Genomic DNA, 23176 nt, shown 5'->3' with positions numbered 1-23176 from the left:
ACAAAATATACAGGATTCTAAGACTAGGAGCTAAAAGCCTAAAACCAATTAGCATACTTTGGAAGGGGATGGAACTAGCAGATAGAAATTTCTCCCTTTTTCCTTTTCCTCCAAAATATGATTTACTAGGAAATTATTGAGCCAAGAGCTTCTGGAACCAGTTGAGGTTATGATTTATTAGGAAATTATTGAGCCAAGAGTTCTGGAACCAATTGAGGTTAAAGATCACTAGAAAATGCTAACTCCATTGGACTAGAAACTGAGGCAACTGAAGAAGAAAACTACTTCAACAGTGCACTTCGACTGTAATAAAAACTAATCCTGATAAAACACTTAAGTACAATCAAACAACTATTTTCTGCCCATGGAAATCGGTCAGCAGCATACAAGTGCACTGAGAAGGCAGGAAAGACATGCATACAAAGCGTGCTCCCATGAATTTTGAGCTAAGAACCCCAAAATGCAGAAAATCGCAACAACCAAGCCATAGTCAACCGTATTATTTTGCCCACAATGAAGAATACAGTTTAAAGTATATCATAAGAAATCAGAACACTGTAGGGCGTCCAACTCCTTCAATTAGTCTTTCCAAGCAGAAAGATGTCTTCAACGGCATAAACAGAGAATAGTTTCCATACATTTTGAGGGGATTCATAAAATAAACATGCAAGGTAACATCACAATGAGAATTAAAATGCAGCCAATCACCAGAAGATTTTTACTAGGGAAAAAGCATAATGTTATTGAATGACAAAGTGCCATAAGCACAATTTGAAGGATTAAACTGATCAGTACTCTGTACAAGTTCAGCATCTTCTTTTGTCTCACTCTACAAGAATCCGTACGCTCAATCACCTAGAAGCTAAAACCAAGACATACAAATTCAACAGAGCATCTGAAAACAACTTGCTCAATCACTTAGAAGCTAAAACCAAGACATACAAATTCAACAGAGCATCTGAAAACAACTTCATAAGAGATCAGCATCGAGCAGAGCCATGCTTATCATAAATTCCCCAAGCACCACTATAGCTGTCGTCAAATGCACCGCCAGCATTAGCACATCTCATGTCAGGGCTTCCATTCAACATTCATAATCCCTACCACATATACGATTATAAAAGAACTTCAAAATAACTTACTTTCTGGAGGTGCAGTAAACTAAAAGAGTCCTAATACGGCAACACCCTAAGCTTTAAAAGTACACTTCATTTACTAATATTAAAAATGAAAGCTATAGTTTACCAAATCTTCGTCCTCTCCTCTCTGCATTCAGCAGTTCTGCTTGTAATGTCTCAATCTCAGGAGCCATGGAAATGAGGTTTTTCTCCATTATTTGCCTATGTTCAGCTAGCTCCTCATTGACCGCCTTCTCATATTCAAAAGCTCTCCTATTAATATTGCTGGGGATAAATATTATTTAACAGAAAAGAAAAGAGATTCATCCTGTACTGTGGTGATCCTAGTATGTGGTTTACACTAAAGAAATAGACAGTGAAAGTGAGTGAACACAAACAAGAAGGAAGAATTTATCCAAAACAACGTCCTATTTCAAACCTGGCCTCATCAAGCTCAGTGCGAATCCCAATTATATCAGTCCTCATGGAAATTCGTTGCTTATTCTCAGCTTGCGATCGATTAATGTCCTGCATGAGGCCTCTGACTTGAGTGGTCAATTGTTGCCGCAAAGCATTCAATATTTGAACTTCATCTCTCAACTGCACAACCTCTACTTTCAGAGACTGAGCTGTACGTAGTTCAGCCTCTAGCTTCAATCCTCTATCAATCAATTCCCAGGCCTCAGCATCTTTGTCAGCATGAAGTTTGGGTATAATCTGCCCCAATCTGTGAATCTCATCTTTTGCAGCTGTAAGTTCCATTTGCAGATGTGTGTTATCATCAATAATATTTCGATTACCAGAAATCATCCGATGCATCTCTCTTTGTTGAATTTCAAGCTCCTCCTCCAAAGCTGCAGGGTGTACAGGCATCAGTCCTGGACCTCTGTTCAAAACAGGCAGAGGACCTTCGCGGAAACCTCGAAAAGCATCAGAGTCATGTAGGAGGCGATTTTTCCCTGCCATACGATCCAGTAAATGTGCCTGTACAGGTGAAAGTATATTTTCTATATAAACCCAAACAGACCGAGGTCAGAAGATTAAACATGATCTTCAATCTAAGAAAAGCTACCTGGCTACAATAACTAATGGAGATTCTTGAACATCCTGGCATCAAGCCAATCATACAGTAAGATAAACTTCGTGTAATAATTGTTTCCCCACTACACAGCAATCAAGATCATAGTTCTCCTCAGAAACACCCAGTCCAGATCAACTAATCGCTGGGGTACATTTAAGCTACCAAGAGTGTTCTGTTATTCTCTCGAAACAAACCATCAATTGTTACATGTACATTCTTCCAAAATTATAGTCTGTTGAGATTAATCAAGAGGCCAGAAACGAATATTTTTTTTTCTATCACCCCAGTTAATTTACAAATTTATTGATGCATCAATAAGAGACAATGGTTTCTCCAGTCAATATCTCAAAAGATAAGAATACCTTTCAATCCCCAGTAATGGTACTCGAGCCTACAAGATCCTGAAGTCTTCTAAATATTTCTTTTATACAAAAAATATCTAACACTCACTACACAACTCCTTAAATAGTTTTATTCTTCACGTAACTGCAACATTACTTTCCTCCTTCTTTCTTTATTTTCAAATCTCAAAACCCGCCCAGCGAGGTTGAGTTTGAAACTAGGGCACCAATGAACCCTACATTCTTCCAAAAGGAGAACACTCGCGTTTGTGTTAACCACGCGAAACAATAGAAAAAAGAAAGGTGCACAAAAGTGATAACCTCGAAGCAGAAAAATACAAACAATAATTAATTATTTGAAACCATGTTAGAAAATCTCTACAATGAAACAGAAATTCAAATTATAAAAACAGTCGAGCGCTTTGCAATTCCAAAACAGATAGAGAAGAAGCATAAATAATAACTCACAGAGAACAAAATAGGACGAAGGTTCAACGTCAACTAGAGCCTCCGATCATCGACTGAGGAAATGGGCAAAGCTGAAAGCCTGAAACCGTCATCGTACTGGCTGACTATTTTATTTTATGAATGTTTGTTGTATGTCCTTGTATCGTGGGCTTCTTCTAAGCTTGGGTTAGCCCACGTCATTACAAACATTCCTTATCAAAGCTTTAGTCCGTTTGGGAGTTTTATGGTAGAGGTTATAAGTGTAAATCACCGGTTTAGAGGATAAATCACCATAACAGTTTTGAGGGATTTTTAGTAACGGTTTTTAAAACATTCAACCTATGCTTGAAAGTTTATTTTCTAGCAACAGTTTTTTAAAATAATAAATTTACATATATGCCCATAAAAATATCTCAACTTCAACTAGTACTTGGAAGTTTTTTATTTGTTTTCCACTTATTAGTATTTTATAACTTATCAAATGCGATAAAGTCACATTATCCTTCTTCGTCATTCTTTACAGCATCTGGAATGATCGAAAAGTTGTAACTTCACTTCTCCAAAAAAGCATCTAGAAATGAGATTTTAATAATTTTTTTTTTTTTATGATTGTTTAAAATTATTTCATATTTAATATGGTTGGAGACATGCATAATATGGTTAATTTTTTTTTTTTTTTTTTTGATATAATTGGGATAGTTTTGTAGTGAATAGAGTATTTGTGGAATAAAATTTTAAAACCAACCAAAACACCCCTATTTGAGGTGTTTTATAAACCCTTCAAAAATACACTACACTGGTTCTGGAGAGTTTTTGAACCAGTCAAAACCAGTGCATAAAAAATCTAGCAAGTAATGATTTTAGAACACTTCAAAACTAGTCTAATTAAAACCCTCAAAACCAGTGGAAAAAAAATTCACAAGCAAACCCTTACGAAAACAGAATACAAATACTAAAATTGGTGGTCAACGTCAATATAATATACAAGTTTTCATTCCACAATTCCTCCTTAATCTACACATACCATAGGACTTATTAAAGTTCAAGAAATCTCAATTTACTATGTATAAAATTAATTTTAAAAAATTGTAGTATAAATATATTAGGTAACCATTGTAACGCCCAACATGGAGGTACATGATTTAATTTATGTTTTTATAGCTCTTGGTTAATTTTTGTTAAAGTGATTTTAAGAGAATATGAAGAAAATGTCTTAAACTTGCATTAAGGGTAAAATGGTATTTTCACTCAAAATTAGTTGAAAAAGTGAGGAGTGAAAAGAGATAGAATTTCATAGAGAATGCATTAAAAATGAGGGCATTATAGTAATTGTCTAAGGGACATAGATGGAATTTCTAAGAAAGAGTAAGGGCAAAATGGGAAAGTGTGTTTATAAACTAAGTTAAGGGTTTGAAACCCTTACTTTCTTCATTCCACCGCCACACTCCTCCCCCATTTTCTCTCAAATTTTCATTCAATCCTCCAAGGATTTCAACTCTTAATCCAGTCTGTAACCTAAGGCACCATTAAAGCCTTCTCTTACGTGTTTAAAATCTTAAATCTCTACACTCTTTTAAAGCACCTATTCTACAGAGAAGTTATTGACTCACAAATACAACATGGTAGGACAAGGAGAATATTACAACGTCTTCGTTGGAAGATTTGATCGAGAAGGCCGGTGGTTGTGCTGTATCGAGGAGGTTTCGCAACTCAGCTTGAGAAACATGGTGCTCCATTAACGACCCTTTGGAGTGCTCTTTGTTTGATCAACGAACCTCGCCTCATCAAAACGGTTCGTTTTCTTCTTCATTTTTTTATGCGTAAAATAATGTGCTTTCTTAATGTGGTATTTCAAATTTGATGTAAATGTAACTATAAATACATTATTATTGTTATTTCTTTGTTATAAGTGTTATGAATTTTGGATTTGCAGGTTCATTTAGAGTACCTGGGAGGCTGGTGCGATATTTTGGTTTCATCATCCTACCAGGTTAGCGTTTCCAATACAGGGAACCATATTGGTGTCATTTATGTCCTGTGGATATAATGTCTGGTTATATAAACTTCGGAGATTTGTGTCTCTATGCTTCTTTACTAATCCATGGGATAAATTATTATTAATTCCTTCTTTGCTTCCTTGGATGGGTGGGACTGGGACATAGCCTTTGTTGAGAGCAGTAAAATTTTTCAGTATAAGTTTGAGATAAGTACAGAGCTGTGTATGTATGATCAGAAAAGTGCAAATCGCTGTTAATTCTTCATTAAATCATTCTGAGAGAAAATTTCTCTTCTGCCTGCTATGTTTCTTCTACAATGACTAATTCATTGGAGAGCAGAGCAATTGATTGTGGCAAGATCAATTCCTTTTAAAGCATTACCCTTTCGTATCATAGTTATAAAGGATGAATATAATTCTGTTATATATGTGTGTGTGTGTGTGTGTGTGTGTGTGTCTGGATTTTAGCAAATCAAATTCTTCTTTTTGCCAAATGATTCGGTATCGGCCAAAGAAAGAAGGTGGGAGTTCATCTGATTCTGAGACCGATTTCTTACTAAATCCTTTGCACTCCAATTTTTCAATTCTATTTTTGTAGGCCACAATTCCTGGATTCTGTCCAGGGGATTGTCCATTGAAGACGCGGAGTCCTTACTCGAGAAAAGCGTTAAAGTAGCAGTTGAAGCCCGCGATAATTCTGGGATGCTGTTAAGAATGTTCCTGGACATAGCTACAACCGAGCTTTAGTTGCAGCCTCCGTTGGAGTTATGGAGCTTATTCGCTGATGGTTCTGAGTACAGGTAATTTAGTTGCTTACGCTATCTTCAAAACCTATATAGTTATTTACAATTTAATTACAGAACTTTCTACCTGTGTTGATATAATTCTTTGCTTCCAGTGGGAATTACCGCACTGATGTAAATCTGAAAAGCTAAAAGATTTCCATCCCGCCGATTAAAGTTCTTGTGGAGGCAGGTCCAGATTTGATTGCTTGAAACCATTCCCAATAAGCTAGAAGCTCAGGTTGTTCTTCCACCAGATTTGAATTGTAAATGTGGATCAGTTATGGACATATTCATGCTTCTGCAAAGTCCTTCACTTTTCTCTGTTTTTCTTTTTGTTTTCTCTTTACCATGTCATAACATTTTAGCATCTGCTTCATGACTCAACTTGCAGGCATGTGTGGAGTTGTTGGAGGAAGAAAACATGGAAATTCCATCTTGGATCGCTTCAGTTCGTAGTGGTGAAAATGCCCCATCAGGAGAAAGTTTTAAGGAGTGCCTTCATATAATAAATAGAGCAACAAAGTAAAAGCAGTTGGCATAAACTGTGCTCCTCTCATTTATTGGAGTTCTCATCTGCAAATCAAGGAGGTTGGTCATATATATAATTAAATAAATAATATGACTTATTTCTCATTTTCGTAATGGTGAATATCAAATCTACAATTATAGTTGTTTGAACTGCATTTATTTTCTAACTTACTTTCAGCTGACCGAGAAGGCAATAGTTGTTATCCCAATAGCGGCGAGGTCTGGGATGGCAGAGCTAAAAGATGGCTGGTGAGTAGAGTTGTTTTATGGAATGTAACCTCTCTCACACACTCAGAATCACAGTTGAAGATTACACAGTATAGAAACAATCCTTTTTCTCTTCTTTTACCTAGTTCATACTTATGATACGGTTTGCAGCCATCAAAGTGCTTTGGTGAAGAAAATTTTGATTTGTCTGCAACAAGATGGCGTGATTCTGGAGCTAAACTCATTGGCGGTTGTTGTCGAACAACACCTTCGAACATTCGAGCCATTTCAAAGACTTTAAAGAAAGATCATGAGTCTCATTTTCCCACCTTGAGTTTCATTGGTTGTTATTCAGTTACTTCTGTTTCTACAGTAGTTATGTCATCTATTTACTTTTGTTCTACTGCATTGTTGTAGCTAATGGATGGATTCAATAATTTTTTTTTTCAATCTTTTAAATAAAAATATGAAGGACAATTACATTTATCCATCTCTGACCAGTTGAGTCAGAAGGGATTGCCGATGAGTTATTTTATAGATAAATTTAACGTTATAGCAGTTTGACTCCTTGGGTCTCTTGCTATATTGAAAATAATATCCGATTCATTAACAAAACTTTAAATGCTACACATTTGCATCAACTTTTTTTTTTTTTTCTTTTCATAAAAAAATTGTCATAGTACAATGAGGATAAATTTTAAAAAGCATAGCTAAGTCACTTACTCTAAATCCGAGAACAGTTATAACAAAATATACAGGATTCTAAGACTAGAGCTAAAAGCCTAAAACCAATTAGCATACTTTGGAAGGGGATGGAACTAGCAGATAGAAATTTCTCCCTTTTTCCTTTTCCTCCAAAATATGATTATAGGAAATTATTGAGCCAAGAGCTTTGGAACAGTTGAGGTTATGATTTATTAGGAAATTATTGAGCCAAGAGTTCGGAACCAATTGAGGTTAAAGATCACTAGAAAATGCTACCACTTGGACTAGAAACTGAGCAACTGAGAAGAAAACTACTAACAGTGCACTTCGACTGTAATAAAAACTAATCCTGATAAAACACTTAAGTACAATCAAACAACTATTTTTGCCCATGGAAATCGGTCAGCAGCATAAAGTGCACTGAGAAGGCAGGAAAGAATGCATACAAAGCGTGCTCCCATGAATTTTGAGCTAAGACCCAAAATGCAGAAAACGCAACAACCAAGCCATAGTCAACCGTATTATTTGCCCACAATGAGAATACAGTTAAAGTATATCATAAGAAATCAGAACACTGTAGGGCGTCCAACCCTTCAATTAGTCTTCCAAGCAGAAAGATGTCTTCAACGGCAAAACAGAGAATAGTTTCCATACATTTTGAGGGGATCATAAATAAACATGCAAGGTAACATCACAATGAGAATTAAAATGCAGCCAATCACCAGAAGATTTTAATAGGGAAAAAGCCTAATGTTATTGAAGACAAAGTGCCATAAGCACAATTTGAAGGTTAAATGATCATATACTGTACAAGTTCAGCATCTTCTTTTGTCTCACTCTACAAGAATCCGTACGCTCAATCACCTAGAAGCTAAAACCAAGACATACAAATTCAACAGAGCATCTGAAAACAACTTGTCAATCACTAGAAGCTAAACCAAGACATACAAATTCAACAGAGCATCTGAAAACAAACTTCATAAGAGATCAGCATCGAGCAGAGCCATGCTTATCATAAATTCCCCAAGCACCAATAGCTGTCGTCAAATGCACCGCCAGCATTAGCACATCTCATGTCAGGGCTCCATTCAACATTATAATCCCTACCCACATATACGATTATAAAAGAACTTCAAAATAACTTACTTTCTGGAGGTGCAGTAAACTAAAAGAGTCCTAATACGGCAACACCCTAAGCTTTAAAAGTACACTTCATTTACTAATATTAAAAATGAAAGCTATAGTTACCAAATCTTCGTCTCCTTTGCATTCAGCAGTCTGCTTGTAATGTCTCAATCTCAGGGCCATGGAAATGAGGTTTTTCCATTATTTGCCTATGTTCAGCTAGCTCTCATTGACCGCCTTCTCATATTCAAAAGCTCTCCTATTAATATTGCTGGGGATAAATATTATTTAACAGAAAGAAAAAAGAGATTCATCCTGTACTGTGGTGATCCTAGTATGTGGTTTACACTAAAGAAATAGACAGTGAAAGTGAGTGAACACAAACAAGAGGAAGAATTTATCCAAAAAACGTCCTATTTCAAACCTGGCCTCATCAAGCTCAGTGCGAATCCCAATTATATCAGTCCTCATGGAAATTCGTTGCTTATTCTCAGCTTGCGATCGATTAATGTCCTGCATGAGGCCTCTGACTTGAGAGGTCAATTGTTGCCGCAAAGCATCAATATTTGAAAATCATCTCTCAACTGTACAAACCTCTACTTCAGGACTGAGTGTACGTAGTTCAGCTCTTAGCCTCAATCCTCTATCAATCAATTCCCGGCCTCAGCATCTTTGTCAGCTGAAGTTTGGGTATAATCTGCCCCAATCTGTGAATCTCATCTTTGCAGCTGTAAGTTCCATTGCAGATGTGTGTTATCATCAATAATATTTTCGATTACCAGAAATCATCCGATGCATCTCTTTTGTTGAATTTCAAGCTCCTCCTCCAAGCTGCAGGGTGTGTAAAAGTAATACTTTAACTTAAATATATAACTTTGTGAACTTTTATCAATTGTTTCAATGGGCAGTGAGTTGTTTCCTTTCAAGGTGGAAGCCTCGATTCCTTCTTTATAATCATGTGATATGAATTTAAACATATAATAGAAGTTTTTACCATATAATTGGGAACTAGTAGCACTTGTTTTTCATTTCGTTCTATAGTAATAGTATACTATAAGAGTTTTATATGAACAATGCATAAAGAAAATTAAAGATTACACAATACATTTTCATTTCTTTTCTAAATTTTAAAAATTCTCCTGACATTGGTTAACAAAAATCATTTGTTGTATAGGATTTTTACTTGAGTTATCTATAATTGTCAACATTAATGTTGGTAACAAAATTTTCAAGAATTGAATAAAATAAGGCCAGTTCTAAGGCTTATTTTATTTTCTCTTATGAAATCGCTTATAACTAAATTTATCCGTTTCATTCATAAAGTATCAAAACCCTCTTATAATTATCAAAACCTTATCTTAAAAATATCAAACACTCCTTCATAGAACCATTTATAAATTTTTAAACGAAATAAATATATTTGATTCTCAACGATCTCATAAAAAGAAAATGAAATAAACCCAAAATTCTTATTATTGAACTTAAACTTATATTTATATTTTTGCCTCCTTAAAATCAAAATCTTGACTGGACTGGACTTGACTTTGCCCTGCGAACTAAAATGGTAATATAGTAATTAAAAAAAAAAAAAAATGTAGAAGAAAGTCAAAGCTAATTTCAAAAATCTATTACAAGTTTTCAAACATATTAAAAATAAAATAAAAATGAGTGAATATAGTCTTCTCACCTACCACCAAATTTTGAAATGGCACCCACCAACTACCGCCACAGTTTGATGGTCAAGCAAAAGAGAAAAATTCAACTACTATTTAGTCCACAATAATCAAGTCAAAACTTGAGTTAAAATAAATGTACATTTTCTTTAAAACCTAAGAACAATGAAACCATGCAAATTTAATTTATGAGTAATTAAATAAAACATTATTTTTATTCCCTAATGTGATATATTTTAACCTTAAACATAAATTTCACCAATCTGCTCAACAGATTGACCCAATCGAAGTTTCATGTAATTGGTCGATAAATGGTGTAGGAGGTGGGGTTTAAGATGAAAAAGAAAATTGTAATATTTATAAACTTTTTTTCACAACATTAATGTGGTAACTCGTAAATAGGTTTCGTCTTACCTACCTATTTACGAACTACCACGTCAAATTGTAAGAGAAAATTTATCAAATTAAATTATCAATCAATGATAAATCTTTATCCAGATCAAAAGAGAGGTGGTGTAAGAAGAGCACAAAAGTTGAACCTAAAGCATTATTTGGTCCGCGTTCTTTTTACAAAAATTACACGCATCGAATAAATACAGAACTCTTAACCATCTGTCCACCGGCACCATTAAAGGCCTTCTCTACGTGTTTATAAAATCTTAATCTCTACACTCTTTTAAAGCACCTATTCTACAGAGAAGTTATTGACTCACAAATACAAAAATGGGTAGGACAAGGAGAATATTACAACGTCTTCGTTGGAAGATTTGATCGAGAAGGCGGTGGTTGTGCTGTGATCGATGGAGGTTTCGCACTCAGCTTGAGAAAACATGGTGCTTCCATTAACGACCCTCTTTGGAGTGCTCTTTGTTTGATCAACGAACCTCGCCTCATCAAAACGGTCTCGTTTTCTTCTCTTTTTTTATGCGTAAAATAATGTGCTTTCTTAATGTGGTATTTCAAATTTGATGTAAATGTAACTATAACATACATTATTATTGTTATTTCTTTGTTATAAGTTGTTATGAATTTGGATTGCAGGTTCATTTAGAGTACTGGAGGCTGGTGCTGATATTTTGGTTTCATCATCCTACCAGGTTAGCGCTTTCCAATTTACAGGGAACATATTGGGTCATTTATGTCCTGTGTAATATAATGTCTGGTTATGATATAACTTCGGAGATTTGCTTCCTATGCTTCTTTACTAATCCATGGGATAAATCTATTATTATTCCTTCTTTGCTTCCTTGGAGGGTGGGACTGGGACATAAGCCTTTGTTGAGAGCAGTAAAATTCTTCAGTATAAGTTTGAGATAAGTACAGAGCTGTGTTGTATGATCAGAAAGTGCAAATCGCTTAAATTCTTCATTAAATCATTCTGAGAGAAAATTCTCTCTCTCTGCTCTGCTAATGTTTCTTCTACAATGACAATTCATTGAGAGCAGATGCATTTGATTTGGCAAGATCAATTCCTTTTTAAAGCATTACCCTTCGTATCATATGGTTATAAAGGATGAATATAATTCTGTATATATATGTGTGTGTGTGTGTGTGTGTGTGTGGTCTGGTATATGCAAATCAAATTCTTCTTTTTGCCAAATGATTCTGTTGTATCGGCCAAAGAAAGAAGTGTTGGAGTTCATCTGATTCTGAGACTTTTATTTCTTACTAAATCCTTTGCACTCCAATTTTTCAATTCTATTTTTGTAGGCCACAATTCCTGGATTTCTGTCCAGGGGTTGTCCATTGAAGACGCGAGATCCTTACTCGAGAAAAGCGTTAAAGTAGCAGTTGAAGCCCGCGATAATTCTGGGATGCTGTTAAGAATGTTCCTGGACATAGCTACAACCGAGCTTTAGTTGCAGCCTCCGTTGGAAGTTATGGAGCTTATCTCGCTGATGGTTCTGAGTACAGGTAATTTAGTTGCTTACGCTATCTTCAATACCTATATAGTTATTTACAATTTAATTACAGAACTTTCACCTGTAGTTGATATATTCTTTGCTTCCAGTGGGAATTACGGACCTGATGTAAATCTGGAAAAGCTAAAAGATTTCCTCGCCGCAGTTACAAGTTCTTGTGGAGGCAGGTCCAGATTGGATTGCTTTTGAAACCATTCCAATAACTAGAAGCTCAGGTTTGTTCTTCCACCAGATTTGAATTGTAAATTGTGGATCAGTAATGGACATATTCATGCTTCTGCAAAATGTCCTTCACTTTTCTCTGTTTTCTTTTGTTTTCCTCTTAACCATGTCATAACATTTTGCATCTGCTCTTCATGACTCAACTTGCAGGCATGTGTGGAGTTGTTGGAGGAAGAAAACATGGAAATCCATCTTGGATCTGCTTCAGTTCTGTAGATGGTGAAAATGCCCCATCAGGAGAAAGTTTTAAGGAGTGCCTTCAATAATAAAATAAGCACAGTAAAAGCAGTTGGCTAAAACTGTGCTCCTCCTCATTTTTTGAGAGTCTCATCTGCAATTCAAGGAGGTTGGTATATATATAATTTAAATAAATAATATGACTTATTTCCATTTTCGTAATGGTGAATATCAAATCTACAATTATAGTTGTTTGAACTGCATTTTTTTCTTAACTTACTTCAGTGACCGAGAAGGCAATAGTTGTTTATCCCAATAGCGGCGGGTCTGGATGGCAGAGCTAAAGATGGCTGGGGAGTATGAGTTGTTTTTATGGAATGTAACCTCTCCCACACACTCAGAATCACAGTTAAGATTACACAGATATAGAAACAATCCTTTCTCTTTCTTCTTTTTTCACCTAGTTCATACTATATGATACGGTTTGCAGCCATCAAAGTGCTTTGGTGAAGAAAATTTTGATTTGTCTGCAACAAGATGGCGTGATTCTGGAGCTAAACTCATTGGCGGTTGTTGTCGAACAACACCTTCGAACATTCGAGCCATTTCAAAGACTTTTAAAGAAAGATCATGAGTCTCATTTTCCCACCTTGAGTTTCATTGGTTGTTATTCAGTTACTTCTGTTTCTACAGTAGTTATGTCATCTATTTACTTTTGTTCTCTACTCATTTGTTGTAGCTAATGGATGTTTTTTCAATTAATTTTTTTTTTCAATCTTTATAAATAACATATAAGAGACATTACATTTATCCCTCTCTGACCAGTTGAGTCAGAAGGGAATTGCCGATGAGTTATTTTATAGATAAATTTAACGTTATAGCAGTTTGACTCTTGGGTCTCTTGCTAATATTGAAAATACTATCCGATTCATTAACAAACTCTTTAAATGCTACACATTTGCATCAAACTTTTTTTTTTTTTCTTCATAAAAAAATTGTCATAGTACAATGAGGATAAAATTTTAAAAAGCATAGCTAAGTCAACTTACTCTAAATCCGAGAACAAGTTATAACAAAATAAACAGATTCTAAGACTAGGAGCTAAAACCTAAAACCAATTAGCATACTTTGAAGGGATGGAACTAGCAGATAGAAATTTCTCCCTTTTTCCTTTTCCTCCAAAATATGATTTACTAGGAAATTATTGAGCCAAGAGCTTCTGGAACCATTGAGGTTATATTTATTAGGAAATTATTGAGCCAAGTTCTGGAACCAATTGAGGTTAAAGATCACTAGAAATGCTAACTCCATTGGACTAGAAACTGGGCAACTGAGAAGAACTACTTCAACAGTGCACTTCGACTGTAATAAAAACTAATCCTGATAAAACACTTAGTACAATCAACAACTATTTCTGCCCATGGAAATCGGTCAGCAGCATACAAGTGCACTGAGAAGGAGAAAGACATGCATACAAAGCGTGCTCCCATGAATTTTGAGCTAAGAACCCCAAAATGCAGAAAATCGCAACAACCAAGCCATATCAACCGTATATTTTGCCCACAATGAAGAATACAGTTTAAAGTATATCATAAGAAATCAGAACACTGTAGGGCGTCCACTCCTTCAATTAGTCTTTCCAAGCAGAAAGTGTCTCAACACGCATAACAGAGAATAGTTTCCATACATTTTGAGGGGATCATAAAATAAACATGCAAGGTAACATCACAATGAGAATTAAAATGCAGCCAATCACCGAAGATTTTTAAGGAAAAAGCATAATGTTATTGAATGACAAAGTGCCATAAGCACAATTGAAGGATTAAACTGATCAGTACTCTGTACAAGTTCAGCATCTTCTTGCTCACTCTACAGAATCCGTACGCTCAATCACCTAGAAGCTAAAACCAAGACATACAATTCAACAGAGCATCTGAAAACAACTTGCTCAATCACTTAGAAGCTAAAACCAAGACATACAAATTCAACAGAGCATCTGAAAACAACTTCATAAGAGATCAGCATCGAGCAGAGCCATGCTTACATAAATTCCCAAGCACCACTATGCTGTCGTCAAATGCACCGCCAGCATTAGCTCTCATGTCAGGGCTTCCATTCAACATTCAAATACCCTACCACATATACGATTATAAAAGAACTTCAAAATAACTTACTTTCTGGAGGTGCAGTAAACTAAAAGATCCTAATACGGCAACACCCTAAGCTTTAAAAGTACACTTCATTTTACTAATATTAAAAATGAAGCTTATGTTTACCAAATCTTCGTCCTCTCCTCCTGCATTCAGCAGTTCTGCTTGTAATGTCTCAATCTCAGGAGCCATGGAAATGAGGTTTTTCTCCATTATTTGCCTAGTTCGACTAGCTCCTCATTGACCGCCTTCTCATATTCAAAAGCTCTCCTATTAAATTTGCTGGGGATAAATATTATTTACACAGAAAAGAAAAAGAGATTCATCCTGTACTGTGGTGTCCTAGTATGTGGTTTACACTAAAGAAATAGACAGTGAAAGTGAGTGAACACAACAAGAAGAAGAATTTATCCAAAACAACGTCCTATTTCAAACCTGGCCTCATCAAGCTCATGCGAATCCCAATTATATCAGTCCTCATGAAATTCGTTGCTTATTCTCAGCTTGCGATCGATTAATGTCCTCATGAGGCCTCTGACTTAGTGGTCAATTGTTGCCGCAAAGCATTATATATTGAACTTCATCTCTCAACTGTACAACCTCTACTTTCAAGACTGAGCTGTACGTAGTTCAGCCTCTAGCTTCAATCCTCTATCAATCAATTCCCAGGCCTCGCATCTTTGTCAGCATGAATTTTGGGTATAATCTGCCCCAATCTGTGAATCTCATCTTTTGCAGCTGTAGTTCCATTTGCAGATGTGTGTTATCATCAATAATTTCGATTACCAGAAATCATCCGATGCATCTCTCTTTGTTGAATTTCAAGCTCCTCTCCAAAGCTGCAGGGTGTACAGGCATCGGTCCTGGACCTCTGTTCAAAACAGGCAGAGGACCTTCGCGGAAACCTCGAAAAGCATCAGAGTCATGTAGGAGGCGACTTTTCCCTGCCATAGCATCCAGTAAATGTGCCTGTACAGGTGAAAGTATTTTTCTATAAAACCCAAACAGACCGAGGTCAGAAGATTAAATATTCTTCAATCTAAGAAAAGCTACCTGGCTACAATAACTATGGAGATTCTTGAACATCCTGGCATCAAGCCAATCTATCATAAGATAAACTTCGTTTAATAATTGTTTCCCACTACACAGCAATCAAGATCATAGTTCTCCTCAAAACACCAGTCGATCAACTAATCGCTGGGGTCATTTAAGCTACAAGAGTGTTCTGTTATTCTCTCCGAAACAAACCATCATTGTTACATGTACATTCTTCCAAAATTATAGTCTGTTGAGATTAATCAAGAGGCCAGAAACGAATTTTTTTTTTTCTATCACCCCAGTTATTTACAAATTTATTGATGCATCAATAAGAGACAATGGTTTCTCCAGTCAATATCTCAAAAGATAAGATACCTTTCAATCCCCATAAAGGCACTCCGAGCTACATTATCCTGAAGTCTCTAAATATTTCTTTATCAAAAAATCTACACTAAAACTACTCACAACTCTTAATACTCTTACTCTTCACGTAACTGCAACATTACTTTCCTCTTCTTCTTTATTTTCAATCTCAAAACCCGCCCAGCGAGGTTGAGTTGAAAACTAGGGCACCAATGAACCCTACATTCTTCCAAAAGGAGAACACTCGCGTTTGTTAACCACGCGACAATAGAAAAAAGAAAGGTGCACAAAAGTGATAACCTCGAAGCAGAAAAATACAAACAATAATTAATTATTTGAAACCATTTTAGAAAATCTCTACAATGAAACAGAAATTCAAATTATAAAACAGTCGAGCGCTTTGCAATTCCAAACGATAGAGAAGAGCATAAATAATAACTCACAAAGAAGAATAGGACGAGGTTCAACGTCAACTAGAGCCGCTCCGATCATCGATGGAGGAAATGGGCAAAGCTGAAAGCCTGAACCGTCATCGTACTGGCTGACTATTTATTTTATGAATGTTTGTTGTATGTCCTTGTATCGTGGGCTTCTTCTAAGCTTTTAGCCCACGTCATTACAACATTCCTTATCAAAGCTTTATCCGTTTGGGAGTTTTAGGTAGAGGTTATAAGTGTAAATCACCGCGTTTAGAGATTCAATCAAAGTTTGTGGGGATTTTAGTAACGGTTTTTAAACATTCAACCTATGCTTGAAAGTTTATTTTCTAGCAACAGTTTTTTAAATATAAATTTACATATATGCCCAAAAATATCTCAACTTCAACTAGTACTTGGAAGTTTTTTATTTGTTTTCCACTTATTAGTATTTTTAACTTATCAAATGCGATAAGTCACATTATCCTTCTTCGTCATTCTTTACAGCATCTGGAATGATCGAAAAGTTGTAACTTCACTTCTCCAAAAAAGCATCTAGAATGAGATTTAATAATTTTTTTTTTTTTATGATTGTTTAAATTATTTCATATTTATATGGTTGGAGACATGCATAATATGGTTATTTTTTTTTTTTTTTTTTGATATAATTGGGATAGTTTTGTAGTGAATAGAGTATTTGTGAATAAAATTTTAAACCAACCAAACACCCCTATTTGAGGTGTTTTATAAACCCTTCAAAAATACACTACACTGGTTCTGGAGAGTTTTGACAGTCAAAACAGTGCATAAAAAATCTAGCAAGTAATGATTTTAAACACTTCAACTAGTTAACTAATTAAACCCTCAAAACCAGTGAAAAAAAATTCACAAGCAAACACCTTACGAAAACAGAATACAATACTAAAATTGGTGGTCACGTCAATATAATATACAAGTTTCATTCCACAATTCCTCCTTAATCTACACATACCATAGGACTTATTAAAGTTCAAGAAATCTCAATTTACTTAGATAAAATTAATTTTAAAAAATTGTAGTATAAATATATTAGGACCATTGTAACGCCCAACATGGAGGTACTACTGATTTAATTTATGTTTTTATAGCTCTTGGTTAATTTTTGTTAAAGTGATTTTAAGAGAATATGAAGAAAATGTTCTAAACTTGCATTAAGGGTAAAATGGTATTTTCACTCAAAATTAGTTGAAAAAGTGAGGAGTGAAAAGAGATAGAATTTCATAGAGAATGCTTAAAAATGAGGGCATTATAGTAATTGTCTAAGGGACATAGATGGAATTTCTAAGAAAGAGTAAGGGCAAAATGGGAAGTGTGTTTATAAAACTAAGTTAAGGGTTTGAAACCCTTACTTTCTTCATTCCACCGCCACACTCCTCCCCCATTTTCTCTACAATTTTCATTCAATCCTCCAAGGATTTTGAGGGCTTTTGAGTGGTTTTTCATAGGGTTTTGATTTTAGGCTTCAAGAGGTAAAATTCTGCTCTTTATCTATGATTTTATTTGTGTAAAAGTTGAATTCTTATGAAGTTTATGCTTAGGGTTAAGAGAAGATTTGAATCCAACAAAAGTAGAGAGCTTAGGAGAGACTACTCAAGCAGGAAGTAAAATTCCACTCAAAAATCCAATTTAAGTTAAAGTTTAAGAAAATCAAGTGAGTAAGATTTCTTTTAAATATGCATATGTTATGATTATTGAGAAATTGAGATGAGATGGATGATCAGTTATGCTTGTTGTTGGACATACTGTGATAGGAGTGATGTGTATGTGATGTGAGTTTGATGATGGTTAATTGGAAGATTGGAGAACAATTTTGGGTGTTTTTTTTGGCCGTGTAGGTATGGTGATGTTACAAGAGGTTTTCTCTTCAATTTGGATGGTTTAAGAAACAAATAGAATGATAATTACATTAGGGTTTGTTTATACACAATATTGTTTGATGAAATGCCTAAGAGAAGTATGAGTTGAGTGGAAACCTAATTTTATGCAACATTGCTATGTGTATGTCATAAGTACATGTAAGTGAATTTAAGCATGAGCCATCCATATGCATATAATTGTTATGTGTAGAAACTTAAGAAAGAATAAAGAAAGAAAGAAAGAATAAAACATTCTAAGAATAAAGAGAAAGAAAGAATAGCATTAAAGAATATAAGAAAGAATAAGCATAAGAATTAAAGAAAGAAAAGTGTTAAAGAAGACAAAAGAATAGGTTGGTGTGAGGGGGAACCGTGAGTGTTAAGAAAGAAATTCCCACATACACGTCCCTTTAATTGAGTGGCATAAGAAGAAGAAGAATTGTATGACCCGTAAGAGTGTATGTGGATGAGGGTTGTACCAAGAAGAATTCCCTACATGCACGTCACTTAATTGATTGGTCTAAGAAGAAAGAAGAATTTGTACGGTCCCAAGAGTGCATGTAGATGAAGACTGTACTCACTCACCGCCAGGTTCCGAATCCATACATCAACCAGTCACATCGGCAAAGAATAAGAAAAGAAAGAAATAGAAAGAATGAGAAAGCTTGAACAAGCAAGAAGAAAAAAGAAACAGAAAGAAAGAAAGCTTGGGCAAGAAAAAAAAGAAAAGAGAAAATCATAGAAAGAAAAAGAAAAGAATAGAAAAGAAATAAAATGCATTTTATGCATTATTGCATATGCATTTCATTTATGCATATTCCTATGAATTTTATTATGGTTGAAAAATAGAAAAGTAGCAAGAAGAGAAAGAATAGAAGAGTAAGAAAGAAGAAACAAGAGAGAATTAGAAAGAAAGAAAAGAATAGTGAGAATTAAAAAGAGAAAGAAAAAGAAGAATTAGTAAGGAAAGAATCAATTAGAGAAGAAAAGTTAAGGGATTTACTTACTGAGCATTTTTATGCTCCCCCTCGTTGTTTTTCCATATTTTTGCAGGAAATAGGTGAGCAGCGGTCGGAAGGACGTCGACAAGCACGGAGGATTGGCATTACTGTCCACTGTTGCTGAGTTTTTGTACTTGTTATTTTGATATATGTAAAGAATTATATTTTGTATATAAAGAAAAATTTGGGCCCAACTATTTTCATATGCTAATTATGTATGTTTTCATAGTATATGTTATAAAATATACTATTAGAAAGAAGTCATTACATTTTTGGTATCAGAGCAAAGATTTTGGAATTTGACAGTGTGCCATTCTCACCGCCGCGATGTTCCGTAGCCGACTGTTGTAAGTTAAATTCTTTCCTTACTTAAAGTGTGGCCTGAATTGATTAAATGTGGTTGTTTTGTAGATGAGAGGTAGAGGTAGAACATGAGCAAGTAGTAAGAAAACAGTGAGTATGGGGGAACCTTCCAACCCATCAGAACCTACTCCCCATACCCTTGATGAAGCCAGAATTTAGGGGATTGTACAACAAGTCTTAGGAGAAAGACTGGGGAGAGTCGAACTAGAAAAAAGTGAAACCCAAAAGACTGGGGAGAGTCGAACTAGAAAAAAGTGAAACCCTCGTTCAAGTACCGCCTGCTAGAGAAGAAAGAGAAAGGCCGGTACCTCAGACAGTACAGAATCGGATTAAGCTGATTTATGGGCTTCCAAGTCAACATCAGCCGCCAGAATTCAAAGGTACAACAGACCCTTTAGTGGCAGAAGAATGGCTTAGGTCCGTTGAGCGTACGACGACACTGTTTCCTATGATGGACAGGGAGAGGATTCGGTATGCCAGTTTCTTGTTTTGGGGTGATGCTCGAATTTGGTGGAAATTGATGGAAGACACTCATAATGTTTCAATGATAACCTGGGGTGAGTTCAGAGGATTATTTGAAGCTGAGTATAGAATGGAAGACCGAGTTCATGAGAAGGTCCAAGAATTTATCAGTTTACAGCAGGGGTCTAATACAGTGAAAGAGTATTCAGTGAGATTTAATTCCCTTGTCAGGTTTGCACCCGGAATAGTCAGTACCCCAGAATTTAGAAGAGATAAGTTTGTCCATGGGTTAAAGCCGGAGATTGCTCGTGATATAATGACGGGTGCTGATCCCCTTCAAACCTATAGTAAGGCCTTACGACGAGCATTGAGGGCAGAAATATTTGAGAACAAAATCACCCTAGCAGGTCCTTTGATAGGAGGATCAAGTGAACCATCTCCCGCTCCACAGAGAGAAAGATTTGAAAGTGCAAGAAACATAGATGTGAAGAATAAGAAGAAGTTTTAGCCGAAGAAGAACAAGAAAGATTGGCAGAATAAACGGCCGAGAACAGCGGAGTTTCCCCTATGTCCTAAATGTGGGAAGACTCATCCAAGGGAGTGTCTGAGAGGGTTGGGTCGTAATGTGTGTTATCGATGCCGGCAGCCAAGGCATCTGATGAAAGATTGTAAAGCTTCCCTTCCATCAGCAGCACAGACCTCCAGAGGCACTAATGCCAGGGTATTTACAGTAGCACAAGGTGAAGCAAAAGTCAGTCCATCAGTTGTACGAGTCAGTTATTATTTCATGCAGTTCCTCTTTATGCTTTAATTGATTTTGGAGCCACTCGTTCATTTATATCTTATGGGATGATAGAAAGATTAGGTTTGAAACCTACAAGAGTAAGACAACCCATTAAGATAGAGTTACCAGAAGGGGTTAGTGTTGTGACCCATGAGATGCTGTCAGGAGAGTCCATGGTGATCCATGGTCGGGAGTTAGCAGTTGATTTAATAGTGTTTGATATGCCCGACTTTGATGTGATTTTGGGTATAGATTTTCTAGGGAGGTATGGGGTAGAAATTGACTGTCAGAAGAAGAAAGCGAGATTTAATCTTGATAGTGGAGATAAGCTTAGTTTCGGAGAGGGCCATCAGCTGAGTATGTTGATTAGTAGTATGAAGGCTAGAAAGATGCTAAGAAAAGGGTGTTCTGGATATATAGCCCATGTGGTGCAAAGTAGAGATGCCCCACAACCAGAATTGAAGAGAGTGCCTGTAGTCCGGGAATTTCCAGATATATTTTCAGACGACTTACCGGGTTTGCCTCCGAAAAGAGAAGTTGAGTTTAATATTGAACTGGCACAAGGGACAGTGCCGATTTCTAAAGCCCCTTACCGAATGGCCCCAGCTGAGCTTCAGGAATTGAAAAAGCAACTCCAAGAGCTCCTAGATAAAGGTTTTATCCGACCAAGTCATTCTCCCTAGGGAGCTCCAATTTTGTTTGTAAAGAAGAAAGATAGGTCATTACGGATGTGTATTGATTACAGAGAATTGAATAAAGTGACAGTGAAGAATAAATACCCGTTACCTCGGATAGATGACCTTTTTGATCAGTTAAAGGGTGCAGCAGTATTTTCTAAGATTGATTTGAGGTCGGGTTATCATCAGGTAAAGGTGGCAAAACAAGATGTAGCTAAGACTACCTTTCGGACAAGATATGGGCATTATGAATTTGTGGTGATGCCTTTTGGTTTGACTAATGCCTCAGCAGTTTTTATGGACTTAATGAACAGGTTGTTTCATGATTGTCTGGATCAGTTTATAGTGGTATTTATTGATGACATCCTGATTTATTCGAAGTCGAGAGAAGAGCATGAGGAACACTTAAGATTTGTGCTGCAGCGATTGAGAGAAAAGAAGTTGTATGCCAAGTTTCTTAAATGTGAGTTCTGGCTTGATCAGGTGATATTTCTGGGCCATACTGTTTCTAGTGAAGGAATTTCAGTGGATCCTAGTAAAGTAAAGGCAATCCTAGAATGGCAAAGGCCGAAGACAATAAAAGAAGTGAGGAGTTTCTTGGGACTAACAGGTTACTACCGCCAGTTCGTGGCAGGGTTTGCCCAGTTAGCTAAGCCATTGACAGCTCTTACCAAACAGAGAGTTCATTTTATATGGTCAGCTACCTGTGAGGAGAGTTTTCAAGAGTTAAAGAAAAGATTAACGACAACTCCAGTGTTAGTGTTACCACAGAAGGGTGTAGATCATGACATTTATACAGATGCCTCACTGCAGGGACTTGGCGCCATATTTATGCAGTTAGGTAGGGTTATAGCTTATGCTTCTCGTCAATTGAAAGAGTACGAGACAAGTGTTGGAGTAGGTGCCCTAGAGTTAATCAATTATTGTGGAATTGACTCTTTGTAATAATGTTCATTAATCAATAAAAATGCATTTTATTCTATATCGCGTAAATCATTATTATTGCAATATGTATTGATATATGTCCTTAGAATGGTAGAACCATGACGAGGGTATCAAGTGTTTCAAATCTTGATAGTGAGAACCCTATGAGCACATATGGTGGCCATTCTAGAAACGTCCGTAGCCCCAGTATTATTTTGAAGTAAGGGCACAGATAATACAGTAAGGCTATCATAGTGTTGAACGACCCTGTCGAAAGGCAGTGACTAATCTCACTTGTCAAGGTTATTTGGTGACAACCTAGTGCAACACATGGGTGCATATTGTAGGCAAGTTCACTAGACCAACCTATCAGAGGATTCCACATAGATGGTTACCTTAGTGTCTGTGGAACAAATCCTCTAACAGAATGGTGGTGCATGTGATCCTAGACTTGAGATCACCGAAGCGCCGTGCACCGATTGGTACAGTTTGACACTAGCCTAATACAGTTCTTTTAGAGCTGTCAATACGGTGGTGATTGGCTGCATCAAGAAGTGTATCAAGACTATGGTGGATCGACAGAGGATTCCACTCTGGGTACGGGAGAAGTTATCTCACAGCGCAATTCAGTATATGAAATGACACTAAAACTGTGGCCATAGTGAGATTGAGTTTGTGCTCTATCCGGATTATAATACAGGTCATTGGTCCAGAAACTGAATACATAATATCGAGAGTAACCGAAGGTTGACACATTTCTATGCCTTCGTCTCGTC

The 23176-nt window shown here is 36.1% G+C and overlaps 1 protein-coding gene and 2 pseudogenes across 2 annotated transcripts; 2 read left to right on the top strand and 1 right to left on the bottom strand.

Moving 5' to 3' along the window:
• Positions 1 to 913: 913 nt before the first annotated feature.
• On the bottom strand, positions 914 to 3105 carry LOC116143573 (protein FLX-like 3). Of its 2 annotated transcripts, none has more exons than XM_031429029.1 (4): positions 3009 to 3105; positions 1558 to 2125; positions 1246 to 1391; positions 914 to 1100 (listed from the first exon to the last, which is right to left on the bottom strand). In XM_031429029.1, exons 2-4 carry the CDS (start codon positions 2082 to 2084, stop codon positions 1072 to 1074), a joined length of 702 nt encoding a protein of 233 aa, XP_031284889.1. In that variant the 5' UTR covers positions 2085 to 2125; positions 3009 to 3105; the 3' UTR covers positions 914 to 1071. The 2 variants fall into 2 exon arrangements, with proteins under 2 accessions (XP_031284889.1, XP_031284888.1); XM_031429028.1 differs by lacking the exon at positions 3009 to 3105 and adding an exon at positions 2191 to 2997 and having other exon boundaries at positions 1558 to 2102.
• A 1009-nt stretch (positions 3106 to 4114) lies between these two features.
• On the top strand, positions 4115 to 6920 carry LOC116143503 (annotated as a pseudogene).
• A 3565-nt stretch (positions 6921 to 10485) lies between these two features.
• Positions 10486 to 12996, top strand: LOC116143502 (annotated as a pseudogene).
• The last annotated feature ends 10180 nt before the right edge of the window (positions 12997 to 23176 follow it).

This window comes from Pistacia vera, unplaced genomic scaffold, assembly GCF_008641045.1.
Source record: "Pistacia vera cultivar Batoury unplaced genomic scaffold, PisVer_v2 Contig430, whole genome shotgun sequence".
Lineage (NCBI taxonomy): Eukaryota > Viridiplantae > Streptophyta > Magnoliopsida > Sapindales > Anacardiaceae > Pistacia > Pistacia vera.
Note: the sequence above shows the minus strand (reverse complement) of the source record. Positions and strands in the feature narration are given on the sequence as shown.

Bases quoted from the DNA above. Each gene is read 5' to 3' on its own strand.
- LOC116143573 (XM_031429028.1), bottom strand. From the start codon at position 2,244: ATGATTGGCTTGATGCCAGGATGTTCAAGAATCTCCATTAGTTATTGT. The intron at 2,103-2,190 runs GTAGCTTTTCTT...TCACCTGTACAG, and splicing joins CCATTAGTTATTGTAGCCAG to GCACATTTACTGGATCGTAT. The intron at 1,101-1,245 runs GTAAACTATAGC...TATATGTGGTAG, and splicing joins GAGGAGAGGACGAAGATTTG to GGATTATGAATGTTGAATGG.